This window comes from Leptopilina boulardi, unplaced genomic scaffold, assembly GCF_019393585.1.
Source record: "Leptopilina boulardi isolate dan_hultmark-lab unplaced genomic scaffold, ZJU_Lbou_2.1 LbouV2_19, whole genome shotgun sequence".
Classification (NCBI taxonomy): Eukaryota; Metazoa; Arthropoda; class Insecta; order Hymenoptera; family Figitidae; genus Leptopilina; species Leptopilina boulardi.
This window is the reverse complement of record NW_026137740.1, coordinates 490,825-507,122: the sequence shown is the minus strand read 5'-3', so window position 1 is coordinate 507,122 and position 16,298 is coordinate 490,825. Positions and strand designations below refer to the sequence as shown.

Here is a 16,298-nt window from a genome sequence, read left to right as displayed (position 1 = left end):
TGGATTTTTAAATAAATAAAAAAAATAAATGACATACTGATTATACAAAAGAACGACAATAAGATAGGGATGATAAGAGAAATAATGAGGGTTACGTCAGATGAACTGGAACAGATCATGTTTGAGATGAGATAAGATTTAGAGTAATATGAGCAAAGCTCTCATTGATAAAAATACTATCATCGTGGGAAATCTCAATGAGCGCGATTCAAGAAATGAGGAGGATTAGATGTAAGAATGATATACCTACTACAAATTGAAAAAAAATCGCAAATATTTTATTAAAGTAATTTTGTTTTTTTTTTTAAATAAATTATTTATATTATAATATTATCGATTTTTCTGTAACAATTAAATATGTAGTGAAAAATAAAGTAACTAAAACGAAAGCACCTAAAAAATCATAAACCACGAAACTCTCGTTTTGTTTCGCTTGTTTTTTGTGAAAAACTCACCTGCCAGCCCTGAAGGAGTAAGCTTCTGTCGACAGTTCTGAGCCACATGACGGCATCTCCAGCTTGGAAATCTCGCAGTCTAGTGCACTTATTGTGCAGGAAAAGTCCGAGGCACTTGAGCAATTCCGACGTTGAGGCTTGGATCACAGTTTTTCTAGGTCCTGGCGTTATGGATTTTTGCGCCAATTTCTTACATGTGGGATTGTGCGACGTGTGATTGTTGTTGGAAGCCGGCGCCTTCGTCTGGGATGAATAAAAGGTTGTGTTCAAGGGCGGACCAATTATTGATACCTGCACCCACACGGGTAAACAAAAGAAAGGGTGAAAATAAAATAATTTTCCAATTGTTAAATCATATTTGTTGCAATTTCTGCTTTTTCTCACGTCAGTTTTAATTGTAAATTTAGGGAAAAAAATAAACAGGACAGTTGTAAATTAATCGAAGTTATAATGATAAAATTCTTGTTAATTTTCTATGACGAAAATGGGAAATTTTGGCTGTTTCCACAATAGGTGAATCGCATTGTCTCGAAAACGAAAAAAGACCAATTCTAAGACAATGGAGAAAGATAAATATGTAAAAGAAAAATACATAAAACAGTTATTTATAAAAAAAAGACTATAAATTATAGAGTTATTAAGGCAATGGAGAATGTCTGACTAAAATCGATTTACTACACTGCAAATGAAGTAGAAGAGGAGAATTTAGTCAGACAGTTTTCTCTGCTCAGTGGAGATGAACGATATTGTTCAGACATTTAATGTTTGATCTTGAGAGAGCAAGTGGTAGAGGTTGGAAATCGAATTTTATTATCACGCTCGATATACATATATGAAAATGGTTTAGAAGAATTGTTTATTTTTATATCTTAACAGCTACTATAGAGATCCTTGAATTTCTGGTTAAATCATATACTACTATTATCACAGAAAAAAGTGACGATAAAATGTATAAATTGAGCTATTTATCCTTTACAATAGTATTTACTGTTTCTTGACGTGTTAGAGTTTATTATTTATTCAACTCGAGTAGAATTGTATTTTCTCTATATTGCGTCACTTTTTTTAAAATGTAACGTAACTTAATCGTAATTAACTACTTTTTTTTAATTTTATAAAGAAATTGCAGTCCTCGGATTTTAAAATTCAATTACATATTTTAAAAATTTACTTATTATCAACTTTATGTTTCTTTTTAAAAGATATTATTTCATAATTTTTTTCATCCTTTTTTCAATTTTATCGAATTTTCTGTTATAAATACTCTAACGCTTTAATTAAATTTTCAATTAAGTTGTAGTTTTAAAACTTTCAAAGCGGGTAAAAAGCGTATTAAATTTTTAAATTAATTTTCAAAAACTATTTTAGTTTTTTCTGGTATATATGAATTTTACACGAGTAACTTATTCTTTTATAATATTTTAGGCGAAAGAAAATGAATTTTCGATATTGAATGGCATATTGGATAATGGAACATTTTTACTGCAGAAAAATGACACTTTCAGGTGTCGTTAAGAATCAATGTGTGAGTGTATAACAAAGTCCATGAAATGTGACCTCTACTTTATAATTAAATTGCGCTAGAAAGTATTTTCCTCGAAATTTCTGTTTTCTTTTTTTTTTTTTTAATAAATCTTGGTTTAAATATTGTAATTTTCTGAAAAAGGACTGAATAATGTTTCTCTAATGTTTCAGGCTTATAAACTGGGTCACCTGTTTTCATTCTATAAGAGTTCTGAGAGAATCTTAAATTCTTAAAAGTCACAAATTAAGTAGAGGATAGAAAATTTAGAGGAGATAAAACTTGAGGTGGATGAATCAAGTAAAGCACCTGCTTTTGAAATTATGGATTTTTCTAAAAATATTTAACCTTGTGCATCAGTTGAATTAGAAAATGATGCTACATTGGGTCAAATTAATAAAGTAATGTTATATTAAGTTTTATTGACAATTTTCCTTTAAATGGCGATTTTTATCCACCTAAGGTAAAGTAAATTAACTAAAACTGGGTATAAATTAGAAATTGGTATTTGTATTTTTAATCATTTTTTCTTACATCATTGTAAAATTTTTACAATTTTTTTTATTTCTAAATAATATTATTTTTGAAATTAGCTTAAAAAAATTTTTAAACTGTTTCTATTTCTTGGGTTTAAAATTTAATTTGTTTATTTTAATTTCTACAAAAATTGATATTTGCGAAATGAAATGAATATATACTCATTAGTAAGGAAAGGTTTAGAATATTAGAAAAAAAGTTAAGAAAAATAAAGGAAGAACAAAAAGAAGTAACGTTAGGAAGAAATTGAAAAAAGTACCCCTCCAAAACTCACCTGTGGCGTTTGAATATTCTTGTTCTTGTCAACAATCGGTATATTATCAAGAGGCTGTCTAAATGTAATGTTCTTATTTTTGTTATCCAGCTTCTTCTTATTATTATTCGACGTGCTAAACCGTTTCCAGGACAATGCATTAATAAACAATGAATGCTTTTTGAGGTTCTTCTCCAAAGCATTTTTCTCCGAGATAATTCTCGCATTATCATTGTTGTTCAAATTGATATTATTATTTTGCAGGGAATTGTTATTCGTCGGCGGATGATTTGTGGGTGGTAGAGGCGCCATTGTCGACACACTGCTTTTATTCTCCCTATTCTTGACATTATTCAATTGCTCGTAATTGTAATTATTCAACGTGAAGTCAGCGGGATGCTCGCCAGGCGGATAAACAGATCCACGCCTCTCCCTTGGACTGAAGGAAAGTACTGTTCCCATGTTGACTTGAAGGGGCTGTGTATTCTCCTTGCTTTGCTCCTTGAGGTTTTGGATTTGATGATGGGATTCGGGATGATCTTGCGGAGGAGGAGGAGGTGGTCTCGGGGGACTGGGGATGTTGATGGTCGGGGGTGGAGGAGCACCAGGTACCGAGGTGTCCCTTGAGGGTCCCGTCAGCGGGGTTGCATCCCCTGGCTCTATGGCCTCCTCCACGACGGGACCCACAACTTCACTGATTCGACCTCCCAGCCTGCCGCCTTCTTTGCTTCCTTTTACACAGAGAAATCCGCTCCCTGGTTCCTTCCAAGTAGTTCCAAGTTGCTCTTTCACTTCACTTTTCAAAAGTTTATAATTTTCAATTGCTTCTCAATTAGATCTGTCCTAGTTGCAATCGAAAAGAGTTTTTCCAATTTTCGAGATGGTGGGCGGACGACGACGGTAGACCAGGTCGTGGGGCAAAATGGCGAGCGATCGATGCTCTGGCTCGCCGCCCTGTCTCGGTTTGAGTATCTTTGGAGGATTGCAAGAATTGTGCTTTTCTTTTTCAAATTCCTAATTGTCAAAATTCTTTCAGATTTCCAGTATTGATTGAAATATCTCCAGTGCCTCTAAGTGGTGTTGCGTCACTTTGGGGATGTAAACACAAGACACTGTGTGTGTGTGTGTGTGTGTGTGTGTGTCGGAAACTCGAAGGAATCACTCACTACACTGGTGAACAATGATCTTTAAGAACAGTCCCAATTGAAGAACTATTTTTCGTTGATAATGACGACGACAATAATAGAACTACAACAACAATAATAATAATTAATGTTGACGTCTCGGTAGCGTTTGAGAGTGCTGCTGCGAACTCTCGTCGCGACCTCGCGTTGCTAGTGTGGTCGCGAGCGAGCGACGAAGATGTTGTACGCCCCTTTAGATTCCGTGCGCGCGCAATGGTTCGATAAACGCTAACAGCGAACGTCGATTCGACTTCGGGGGTGGAAAGACAGAGAAAGAATGCTTACGATGGAAAGAGAGGGAGATAATGAGAGTAAAAGATGGCTAGATGCTGGAAATGGAAGAGTGAAAGGGTGTCAAGTCATGCCGCCCGACCATGTATACGCCCGATTCGTCCACCCCTGTCGAATGACTCCTGCTGCTGCTGCTGCTGCTGCTGCAACTAGGATTGCTCTTTTCGAGTGGTACGAGAAACAAGAGATTCCAGAGAATCTCAGCTACTGGTAGCTTAGGTCAGGGTCTGACTGTTAACAGATTTAGGATTTTTTTTTAATTTAACCTTAATATGTTAATCTTCTTTTGATATGGTTGACGACTAAGCGCACAAACTTGTTTAGTCGTTCACACTATTACTTAGTGACGTCCCTGTTATTTTGTTAGTCATTGGTTTAATATTGTTATTTGCGTTTTCATAAAATGTTCTATTGTATGGCCTGTTCTGGATTATAGGTAATGACTAAGAAGAAAGTCAGTATGAATTTAGTACGCGTCCTGTACGGGATCTGAAATAATAAAGTACCTAACGGTAGAAATTGTCATAAAGACAAACTTATTCCATTTTTGGAGTTGCTGATTACGAATTTGAATACGGATTTCAACAATTAAAAATGGAGGACGAAAATTTAAAAATTCATCGGATTCACTTGAAACTATATATATATATATATATATATATATATATATAATGTTTTAAAATATACTTGGAGAATATTATTCGAATATATGTATTATCCTCATTATCACTCCTATATAGACTGTTACGGTTAATAAGGTATTTTCTATTGGCGGAAAATCGCTGATCGCTTCATGTTCATGTGCGATAGTAATATGACCTCAATGTGAAATAATGTTCATCTGTATTAGAAACACTCAAGTGTATGGTTACAATAATTTTCTAAAAATAAATACCTGGCTGGAAAACCTACATTTCTAAACAAATTTTTTCTATTTTAAAAGTCAACGAGAAATATTTTTAAATGCATCTAGTACATAAATATGAGACGCTGCAATTGAAGTTTATCGTTCAAGTCGAAAGAACTTGATTGATTAATAGAAATATATAAATACTTGGACATTACAGAATGTTATTGAAATGATACTTAATGTATAGTACAAAAGATTTAAATAGTAAATTTGCTCTATCCATATTTAAAAAAAAATCTGCAAAAAGTGCTGTGTGCACTTAAAAAATCGTGTTATGGTACTTTTAGAAAACTAATTCAAGGAAATGACATTAGGTATAGACAAAAAAAACTTTTTCGTGTATAGGTACTATATGGAAAATTTAATTAATTAATTAGAAACTTTCGTAAAGGCTGATCATTTTACAAAACCTACTACTTCCAGGCATGCAATGGATCCAATTTAATTCTGTCGAAACAGTGCAAAATTCAATTGTGAAGTAAAGGTCAACCATATTAGGTCACTGGATGTAAGTAACAGTTATTTCCATTTGAGAATATGAACAATGAACAAAAACTTATTAATAATAATTATACAAGAAAAATTCTACAATTGTTATTAAAACTTTATTTTATTTCGATTTCCTACATATATGTTTGTAATACAGGCATTTAAAAAAAAATTAATTTATTTTTCTATACTTGTAAGATTTATCAGAATTCCATTTATACGAAGTAGAACTCAAAGCAAAATTCCTCATATAGTCACAATCTCCTTTTATAAATGGCTTTTACACGCTCTCTATTGTATTGATATAACATTGACCTAAAAGCATATTATATTGTGGGGTTAGATACTTTTTCTGAAAATTATATTTTACAAATAATATATGCCTCAATTCATAAAATCCAAAAAGTTTGGATAAAAAATTGCAAGATTCAACTTGTGTGAACTTTGCAATCTGAAAAAAGTAGAAGCGCTTCAATTTTATTTCAATATTCATCCAAATAATTCTGACTTGCCATGACTTTAACTGGGTCAAATGGCTAGGGAAATCCATTCGTAAACTAGAAACTCTAGGAGACACTGATATTTATTAGAAAATATATTCAATTTTCCTTTTAGAAAAATTAAATTATAATCTCCCGTAGGATTTACTCCATTCATATATATTTTCCTTTTCGAAGTGTGACCGGTATTGGAAAACCCTATAAATTTTGCTGATTGTCTGTCACGATTAATGTTTGATGGAAATCGTTATTCATTTTGACCTAGAGAGTCGAAATTTGGTACACATGTGTATTTTTACGGGTAGCTTACAGGAAAAATTTTGCGATTTTAATATCACTGAAAGTTCTGTGTTTATTTTATCCGAAAACTCAATTTTTATCCTACTCTCTAAATTTTAATTAGTAAAAATGATAAAATTTCCAACGTCCTTATTAAAATCTTACTTATATTTCTGATCTTACTGGCATTTTATAAAAAAAAAAACAATTATTGTATGGAAACTCTTTTTTTGCTTTCTAGTAAAATTAGGATTATCCTAAAAGTGATGTATGATGTGGATGTAAATTTCTCTCCTTTAAGAAAATAATTTTAACATTTGAATTTAATGGTAAATTGTTTATCGAAAATTTAATTAATATAATCAGTCACAATAATTCATATAATTATTTATTTAAATGAAAGGAAATGTGTATTTTGATTTTATTTCTAATGAAGTCAAAATAATTCTTTTTTCTAACTAGTGTAAATAATCAGATAATTATATCATGTGGGATATAATTAAGGCGTTAATTAGCGTATAATTGATAAAAGTAAAGAGGCTTCTTTGTTCCGTCGTGCTTTTACCTCGTTCGACCTAATTTAGATTTATCTATTGAAGCTCTGCAAGCCCAGAGATTATCGCATACTTTTTCTTTGATGCATTTAACTCTTTTTAAATCTCTATTTTTCATTATTTAAGAGTTCATTCAACATAATTTGAAGCGTTTAAATGTTTTTTTTTATTTTATTTTCTCTTTAAAATGAGTTTTACATTTTCTTTTGAATTTGAAATTTACTTTTTGAAATAAACTTTTAAAGTGATTGTTTAATTTTTACTTTCTAAATTTCAAGTCGTTGACTTATTCAAATTAGTAAAAGCACTAATTTTTGGTAAAATATTATTTTTATTTAGTAATATTTTTTTACTTAAAAATTTTTTAACAAATTTGTTACACTGAGAAAAAATTATATTTAATTTAAATACGGTAAATTAGATCGGTAAAGTAGAACATTCCTTGTAGCCACTTTTTTGCCTGTCGATAAAACAGAGTACTATTTTGCTCGATCGGTAAGTGGTCTAGGACCTGCTTTGACATACTATACCTCCGCATGTATGCAGTAATGTTTAAAATTGAAAAAGTGAAAGAAAGTGGAGTTGAAAGACAAGAAAGTGGGTAAAGGAACATTGAGGATGCAGTCGAGAGTGATTAATATATAGAGAAGGTTTTATAGTGAAAAGATATGACGAAGGGCGTCATCCCCTTCAAGAATGGTCCAGACAGACAAGCCTGCGGGCCACCCTCTAACACTACAGTCATCGCCATAGCAACCCCAAGCGCCCAGTCTAATCCAACTGGTACCTCCCTTTCGTCTTGCCATTTGCGACTTTATTTATTTTAGTTCTTTCAAAGGCCACCAAAAGAAACACATCAGTCACTCTAGACGTCGTTATAAAAACTGCAATTTCTTCTCAATATATATATATATATATATATATATAACCACAGACACACCCTAAAAAATTTACGCGCCTTACTCGGAATTGTCTCATCTATATGATAAATGAGAAAATAAACTTGCCTGAAAGAAATCATCTCTTGAAATTAGCATCGTTGAAAAACATTTTTTGCCTAAAAATTTCCTTAAATCTGAAAGAGATCGATAATTCCGAATTTTGTTTATTTGATGATGTTTTTCTTATTTATTTATTCTAAGGGTTTATTTATACATATATAGCACGAATGTAGAAAAAGTTGAGTTACTGATCGAGAAAAATATGAAATCTGTTTTATCGACAGGTTAGATGGCTAGAAGGAAGTTTCTACTTTACCGATCAGAATTGAGCCATTCTCAATCGATCGAAAAATATGTAGAGCAGATTTAATTAATTAAAAATTGGTAATTTTTTTTTCTAAACGTTTATTTTTTTTCGTCAATAACCTTCATAATTTTTTCCTATTATGAATTTTTCAGAACGATTTCTGTAATTTTCAGAATTCCCTTCCATTTAATCTTTGCAGTTTATTCAGCGAAGCGAATGATTTAAAACTTCCTGAAATTATTTGTAATTTTTAGGTTCTATTAAATATAAGCGGAATAAATTGACATGAATAACTTTCAGTATCGTAAAATTAAGTTTGCATCTTCTTTAGAAGCAGACTCAACTCTTCAATGTGAATACATATTTTTCAAAGTCATATTTAAAAGAATTAAAAATTTTCAAGAGACAATTTTTTTTATTAAAGTAAAGTTTAAAAGGAAATTTTTTAAGGATTAAAAAAACCGTTGAATTTATTGTTTTAAAAGTAAAATTGAAAATGGTTGGTATAAATGCAAAGGCATTATCAGTGTTTCCGTTGTTGATGATTTTGATTAAGTCTCAAACCGTCGATCCAGTCATGTATCCAACGCAGGAAATTTCTACAACCGAAACGGAAAGCAATAAAGTTCATTTGTGGTCCACCACAAGTTCACCGGATGTTAAGCAAACAATTTCTGCTGTTCAAGCTGTTGGAACACGTCCACCAATTATTTACAATCCCTATTTTACTGGTAAACTATTGATAATTTTGTTTCGAATGTTCTTTTTTCTACTTTTATTAAAAAAAATCTCCGAGTTTTTAATATAATATTTTAATTTTTTTGTTTCACTCCAAAGTTTTCCAATTATTTTCCAAACTAAACTAATTTTCATTATATAGATGTGATACAATCTCCAATCGAAGAAGAATTTCGAAGCGAAAATTTTCCTTATATTTATGATGCGGTTACCAGTTATCAATATCCAATATATCATCAAAATTCCGAACAGTCGGTGGGACCTACTTCGAAACATTTTCTGGTTGTCGGTTTTATTGGAATGTTACTTCTTTTTGCTATCATTCAAAATACACTTATGTCAGCCAAACGAAAGGATGGGTTATTGGACTTTTCTAGACGAAAACGAGATCTTATCGAATCCAGAGGATTAATTCCCATGGTCAGTATTGAATTCTAAAGAAGAGCACATTAGTATATATAGCGTAACGGTTATACATTTAATGACAATAATTTAGGTCATTTCACCGATTTTTCAAATATTTCGTCCGCCATATTGGATCTACCATTTTCAATTTAAAAAACTGACATCAAATTCGTATTCAGTATTCATTAACTTAATATAATAGAAGATTTTTAAATTTTTTATTTTACAGTCTCTCGAGCAAGAATATATCCTCAATGATGACGCCAAGTTGCGTTGCATTCAAAGAACTGTTTGTTCCGAAAATCGAAAACTCTATCAAGATTTGGGAACAGTTGGCAAATTAGTTGCAAAATATTCAATGTAAGATTGTCATATTCAAAATTTATACCCTAAGTTTTAATTTAATTACTAAATTTACTTTGTACACGGAGAGAAAAATCTGCCTTTTATAGTATGAAATAGATTGCTGCTATTTTTCTTTAAACTTTTCATACTAATAGAGCAAAGATTTGAGAATTTTTAGGATAGTATTTGTCCGTACTAAAAAAGCATAGTATATATGCTTCTATAGTACAAAACATGTAGTTTAATAGCAACAACGCCATGCGAAGATCGCACATAACATCATCCTACTATGTTTGCATAAGTTCTATGCTTTTTCGGGGATAGACTCTTGCAACTGGCGATTAGGGCAGTTCCAATTCAGTAAAGGTGGGCGTGGCCTAATCGCCAGTTGCAAGAGTCTATCCCCGAAAAAGCATAGAACTTATGCAAACATAGTAGGATGATGTTATGTGCGATCTTCGCATGGCGCCGTTGGATTAAAAGTATAATAAGTATGTAATAAGAGGCTATATGACAAACTTTATTAGCATAGACAAGTTTCATGCTAAAAAGACATACGATTGTACTATAATTACTCAAATTTCATGTCTATATAGCATAGAAAATTTCTGTGCATTAAATGTAAACCTTTCTATACTATAAAAGGCAGATTTTTCTCTCCGTGTATATAGCATAAAATAATTTTTCAAGTTTTTATTATTTTGTAGTAGAATATGCAGAAAAACTGAAACTTGTTGAAATTAAAGTTCTTTATTAAAAATAACTTTTTAAATAATAATAAGTTTTGCATTTGTAATAATTATTTTCATATTAGATACAGTAAATAATATTTTATCAATTGTTTAATATTTAAACTTACATAAATAAACAATTTGTTATTTTCCTGTTTATTATTTTATTCCAGGCGCGGTATAAAAGAATCTTTGGATGAATCTTCAGGATGGGAACGTCTGGTGGAAGATGCTGGAGCAGCAGGTCTTCGTGGTGAAGATTGTAGTGTTCTCTATAGAGGATGCAATATTTCCAAAGAAAGATTTTCAAATTTTCCAAAAAAAAACTAATTTTAGAAATAATAAAATTTTAGAAGGTTTTAAATTGAAATTTTTGAAAATAATTCAATTTCAAGTGATTTTGAATTGGAATTTTTAGGAATTTCTTTAAGTTTTTATAAAGAATTTCATTAAAATGATTAAAAATAATTATTTTAAAGAAGAATTTTAGTTAAAAGTTTGTTAAATAATTGAAATGAAGAAGATCTGAAAAATATCTTTTATAAAAAAATGTAAAAAAATCAAAAGAGTCGCATCTTAATAAAATAAGTCGGAAAAAGACGTTAATCCAAGGCCTGTTTCTATTTCTTTAACAAAAAAAGAAATCAACCACAAATTTACAAAAAGTAAAATTCGAAAATGATAAATTAAGAACAAATGGAGATATTTTGTGAATGAAACTAAAGGTTGTTAATGGTTTTCAATTTTAATTACAATACGCTGCGTGTTGCCTTTTTGTTTACCAGCTACAAACATTGACATCCATCCAGCCTGAACTATTTCAGACAGCAGTCGGTTCTACGCTCAGCTCGTTTCACAAAGTTTCGAGATACTCGTAATTATACATTTTGTTTGTTTGTTTTTTTTATTGTGTATATACAAAAATACCAAATTGACGAACAGAACGGAGACATATTGGAAACAACTCAATCCAGTAGTGTAAATCTTGTTTTTGCTTCTTCATGTTTTTTTTTTTTAAGAGTGTAAACTAACATAACACTATCATTATTATCGTTAACATTAAGGCATTACATATTTATAAACTCCTCGTCTCTCGTCGCTATACAGCAATACCACGCTAACTTGTAAACTTAAATAATAGACGTGAGATCGCTCGTTGCAATAGTCCAGGCTTAACACAAAAGTGACAAAAAATACATACACGGCAGACTAAAAACGGCAATTAACGAGTCAATCAATTATTTCCCCTCAGAATTAAAAAAAAAACAAAAAAAAAAAAACAAAACAAAGAAAGTCTTTCCACTTTTTTATTAACAATTTTTTTTCCACAATCTTTCCTTCTACTTTTCTCTAAACAATTTTCTGAACAGTTCAAAGAGTTTTAAAAGTTCAAGACCTTTTAACAAAATTCAACACGTTTTAAACAAATCTCGAAGTTTGTTCAAAATAATAATAATAATATTCTCTTAATAAGAGAAATTAGGTAATAATTGAGAAAAAGAAGAAAAAGAAAGTGAAACGCAAATCACGTTACAAACGTCACTATTTACTAGAATTAATGAATAGAGGAAAACATTTTTCGAGTCGCTAAGAGCCAAAGCGCGCATATTTTCAAATCACTCGCATACGCACAGTTAATCGCCTATGATAATCGCAATATAAATAAAAATTAGACTCATTTCTCGAGGCATCCCAGCTACGCAGGAAAAAGAACACATTTACTGAATTTCTCGAATGATTTTCGTCCTACGTATTTGCTGGATGTTAAAATATTTTCATTTAAAAAAAAATTTAAAAAAAACATAAATTGTAAAAAGGGAAAAAACATAAAGCTTAGAATGAAAAAACGATCTTTTAGATCACCCTCTTCTGTATAGACGCGACACATTCGTAGAATACTGAAAAATTAAAATCTGAACAAAAACTTATACAATCACATACATCACAAGAAAGTTTAAAGATACTTAAAACGTATCGACTTGAACAAATTTCTCCTCTGTGGAATCATCGCAACTGATTTTCGTAAATCAGTTCCATCAAAGCATAACAGCGATTGAAAAAAAAGGATTCTCGCAAATCTAAAAGAACGAAAAGGACAAGAAACTATAACGAAATTATATTGTTTTCTCTTTTTATTTTTAAGAATTATATATTTTCTTTTCAATAGAAAAAAACGAAATTCGTTTAAAAAATACTCGATTCAAAGAGTTCGATTTAAAAATAAAGTCGATTCAATGAATTCGATTATAAAATAAACTCGAGATTTGCCCGTGACATGCAAATCTACAATAAATTGATTACTAACAATTTTTGGAAATTCTCCATTGAATTTGGTTTTTTTAATCAAAAACATATTTTACAAATTAAATTATTTGTATATATTTATTGAATTTCAAGTTTCCTAGGAGAATTTGTCAATAATGAATGAATTTTAAATTTGCACTATTATCGGGATCAAATTTTTTTTCATATAATTTTGAGTCTCAATAAGTATGCGATTAGGTATTATTACAAAAAAGTATTACTATTTACACATCCCAGAAAAAACTGGCCTTACCCGCTTTTGAGTCGAAATTACTTTATCGCACTCCATTGCGTAAGTTTTGAGATTCCACGCATCCTCGGTTCGACCGATAATGGCACTGTTCTCGTCAATAAAACGCTTGTCAAGTTGAGAAACCATAAAAAAAATTCATCATTTTTCACTTGGAACAGATTAAAAATCGAGAAGCTTTTTTTTGTCAAAAATGATTTTCCTTTTTTTATTTTTAACAAAACTTCCAACATGAATTCATCGATTTTATTCCAATCGATGAATGAATCATCGAACGGAAAATTTGAATTTCCACAATCATCAAAATTGATGATTCGATAATCATGAAAAAATTTGATTCCAATCGATCGATTCAAATACTGGGGAGATATTTAGAAACTAGAATCAATGTAACAGAACGATAATTTCGATTGCACATTTTGTCATTTTGACAAAAAAATCGTCTCGTTTCGAAAACAAAAATCGCGGTCGAAACACCGGGAAGCTCCAAGATCGAACAATTGATGTAAGAAGAGTTCAGTCGTCGCAAATAGAGCTATCTAATGACTTGAAGGGAAAAGGATCGCGCGAGACAAGAGAGAGACTAAGAGGTACGAATTAAGATTTTCGAATTTTTAATATAGAGACATGAATCACTTTCTCTTGTCCTGATTTAAAGAAAAAAAATTATACGAGGATATTTTATCCTCGAGACATTCAATGTCACAAGAAAATCGTAAAGACTCGTTAATTCTTTTTTTTAAAACTGCAAAAAAAAGTCGATCGAACCGTTTAAAACGGATCCACATTTTGTAGACTAACACGATAATCGCTTAATCGATTAAACTATCAATTAATATAATAATAATAATATTATTATTATTAATATTTATCAATAATAATATGTACAACGTACTAATTCTATTTGTCCTGTCTTCAATAAATCGGGACATGACTCGTGTCCGGATATATTATAAAAAAGTAGGGTTTATGCTTTATAATAATCAAGATGCGCAAATATCTACGAGTTCTAAGTTTTTAATAGAACGTTCTCATGCTTTTTTTCTCTTTAGGCTCGTCTAAGTAAAATTCTCACAAATCTAGTTCCTAAGAAATTCCCTTGGAAAAAATAGATAGTGAATATTCTTAAAAATTTTACAGCCAAACTCCAAGTTTGTAATAAAACAAATTATTCTCTAAATCTGAATAAGTGAAATTCACCCAGTATAAGTCAACAGTCAGTTATTTTCTTAAGTGAAAAACTTTTGACACGTGAATTTTCACTTATTCAAATTTAAAGAGTAGGAATATTTTTCTTCATTTTTTTTCAATTTTTAAAAATATCATCAACGTATTATTGTATTGTAAGAAATTTTAAGAATATTTATCTATCAGGACGCATGAATATTCCCCACATTGAATTTGTTGTAATTTCTATGGTTTTGAAGTTAATAAACTCGAATTTCAATTTTCAAATTCCCGCCAATTCCGTCGGATATTTGTTCGGCCATTTGCAATTTCGGTCAAATAAAAATTTGCATGAATAGAAATTCTCTGTCAAAGGAGAATTCTTTTAAATGAAAATTCAGTTAAATAAAAGTTCTATTTAATAAAAATTCTTTTAAATATGAATTCAATGAAATGAAAATTCAATTTAATATAAATTCTCCTTTATATAATTCGGTAACATGGAAATTCGAACTTATTAATTTGGAAACCGTACAAGTTCGCAAAAAATTCAGTTTATGCGTCTCGTACCTATCCATGAAAAAAAAATGCCACTGAAAAATGCGCGTTTGTGCGTACTTTGCGAAAAGAGATGGTGCGTTAGACTCGGAGGAATCGTGTCTTTAAAAAGAAAAACGAAAAAAATGTTGGGAAGCGTGAATTAAACACTGGCAGCTCGTGTAATTTTGGAAGACGCGACAAAACAAATGCCCCTTTTTCATTCACATTTTCCGCATTAGCGAAGAAGAGCCGAGCAAAAATCTAGTCTAGTCGCGTTTCTCTTATTTCTCTCCCCCCCTTTTTTAAATTGCCGTACATTTTTTTCTCTCTCTTCCACACGCGCATAGCTCTCTCTCTCTCTCACTCTCACGTTCTCTCGATTAAACCACTATACTTTGTAAGACCTAGCATGCTTAGAAAATACTTGAAAAACGAGTCTATTGGAAGGTGGCTATTCGGCTGGCTTTTTTTCCCTCACTGTACACACTTTTTCTTCTTTTTTTCCTTCGTCTTCTTTTGCTTAATAATTGGTAATAATGAAATCCTCTTCCCTCGATGATAATGATGTTTCTCATCATCCTTGGCTAAATTTTTCACTGTCTCTTGTCTTCTCATGTTTGGTGAATTCCTCCTCGCAATGCCGGACTAGAGCGAGCCCGATGTCGACTTTGAATTGTCAAAAAACAAATCGAAAGAAAAATGCAGTCTCCAGGCTCGACTAAGTCTAAATTGTTTACTGGCCAACCTTGAAGTTCTGCAAGGGAACGCCGCGTGTCTTCGTCTCGAGGAAATTCCTCCAAAAATGCTCTTTCTTTCACGAAATCGTCCATTCTCCTTTCCTTTAAGTCTCTTGGAAATTATTTTTCATTCTCGAAATAGTTTTTTCCTTAAAATCATTCTAAATTCTTTTCCGTTTCCCAAGTTTCTTTTTTAAAATTCTTTCTCTTTTTTTCATCATTTTTCTCTTCTGTTTCTAAATCGTTCCATTTCTGTTTCTTTCTGTCTTAAATCGTCCCTTCTCATATTTTTTGCGCTCCTCTTTCGATTATACACAAACCTCAACAAAGTGGGAACTAAAAAAGAAAAGAAAAAACAATGGAATGCGTGCCGATCGCATTTCTCGGCTGGATTATAACAAGGAATAAAAATTTGCGATTTTTATCGCGTTGACAACATAAAAAACAACAAATATTAGCTAATAATTTTTTCTAGTCTCGGATTCCGTTGAGGCATCGTCTTTGGGGGGGGGGCGTCGAAGTGATGATGCTGCTCTCTTCATGCGGAAATCATTGAGATGACGACGATTGACACGCGGCTATCGGTGGACTGTGCTCGATGGCATGCGAGGGGTTCGGCGGGATCTCTGTGCGTTGTAGTGATAACGATATCGTGTCTTGAGAGTTGTTATATTTGAGATCGCCGATTTTCTGGCATCTCAAAGAGTGCCACTCGGTGGTTACCTCCTGTCTCGATACAAGAGATAAGTCTTCATCGATAGTGGCAGACTCAATTCGTCCACTTTTTCTTCTATCAGGTGCTTACCGATTCGCTGTCGAATCACCCGTCGGCACAGATCCATCAATGGCAATGGCTCAG

At 31.5% G+C, this 16,298-nt stretch overlaps 3 protein-coding genes across 7 annotated transcripts in view; 1 reads left to right on the top strand and 2 right to left on the bottom strand.

Moving 5' to 3' along the window:
• Nucleotides 1-7,092, bottom strand: part of LOC127277874 (uncharacterized) — a 21,310-nt gene extending 14,218 nt beyond the window's left edge. The window contains exons 1-3 of the mRNA XM_051299271.1: nt 6,986-7,092; nt 2,789-3,563; nt 456-746 (exon numbers count right to left, since the gene is read on the bottom strand). Of these exons, the coding sequence (XP_051155228.1) occupies nt 456-746; nt 2,789-3,563; nt 6,986-7,092 (1,173 nt within the window). The remainder of the gene's footprint in view (nt 1-455; nt 747-2,788; nt 3,564-6,985) is intronic.
• LOC127277905 (uncharacterized) lies at nt 5,658-11,479 on the top strand. Its single transcript, XM_051299349.1, has 4 exons — nt 5,658-8,953; nt 9,103-9,380; nt 9,595-9,725; nt 10,615-11,479. The coding sequence occupies exons 1-4, from the start codon at nt 8,719-8,721 to the stop codon at nt 10,769-10,771; spliced, it is 801 nt and encodes a 266-aa protein (XP_051155306.1). The 5' UTR covers nt 5,658-8,718; the 3' UTR covers nt 10,772-11,479.
• Nucleotides 11,168-16,298, bottom strand: part of LOC127277899 (protein gustavus) — a 161,772-nt gene continuing 156,641 nt past the window's right edge. For all 5 annotated transcript variants that reach the window (XM_051299338.1, XM_051299337.1, XM_051299340.1 and 2 more), the window contains one exon: nt 11,168-16,298. In XM_051299338.1, the coding sequence (XP_051155295.1) occupies nt 16,159-16,298 (140 nt within the window). In that variant the 3' untranslated portion in view covers nt 11,168-16,158.

What these genes read in the sequence shown, in the direction of transcription:
- LOC127277905 (XM_051299349.1), top strand. Translation starts at nt 8,719, where the DNA reads ATGGTTGGTATAAATGCAAAGGCATTATCAGTGTTTCCGTTGTTGATG. An exon ending in TTACAATCCCTATTTTACTG is followed by an intron (nt 8,954 to 9,102) that starts GTAAACTATTGA and finishes TTCATTATATAG; the next exon opens with ATGTGATACAATCTCCAATC. An exon ending in CCAGAGGATTAATTCCCATG is followed by an intron (nt 9,381 to 9,594) that starts GTCAGTATTGAA and finishes TTTATTTTACAG; the next exon opens with TCTCTCGAGCAAGAATATAT.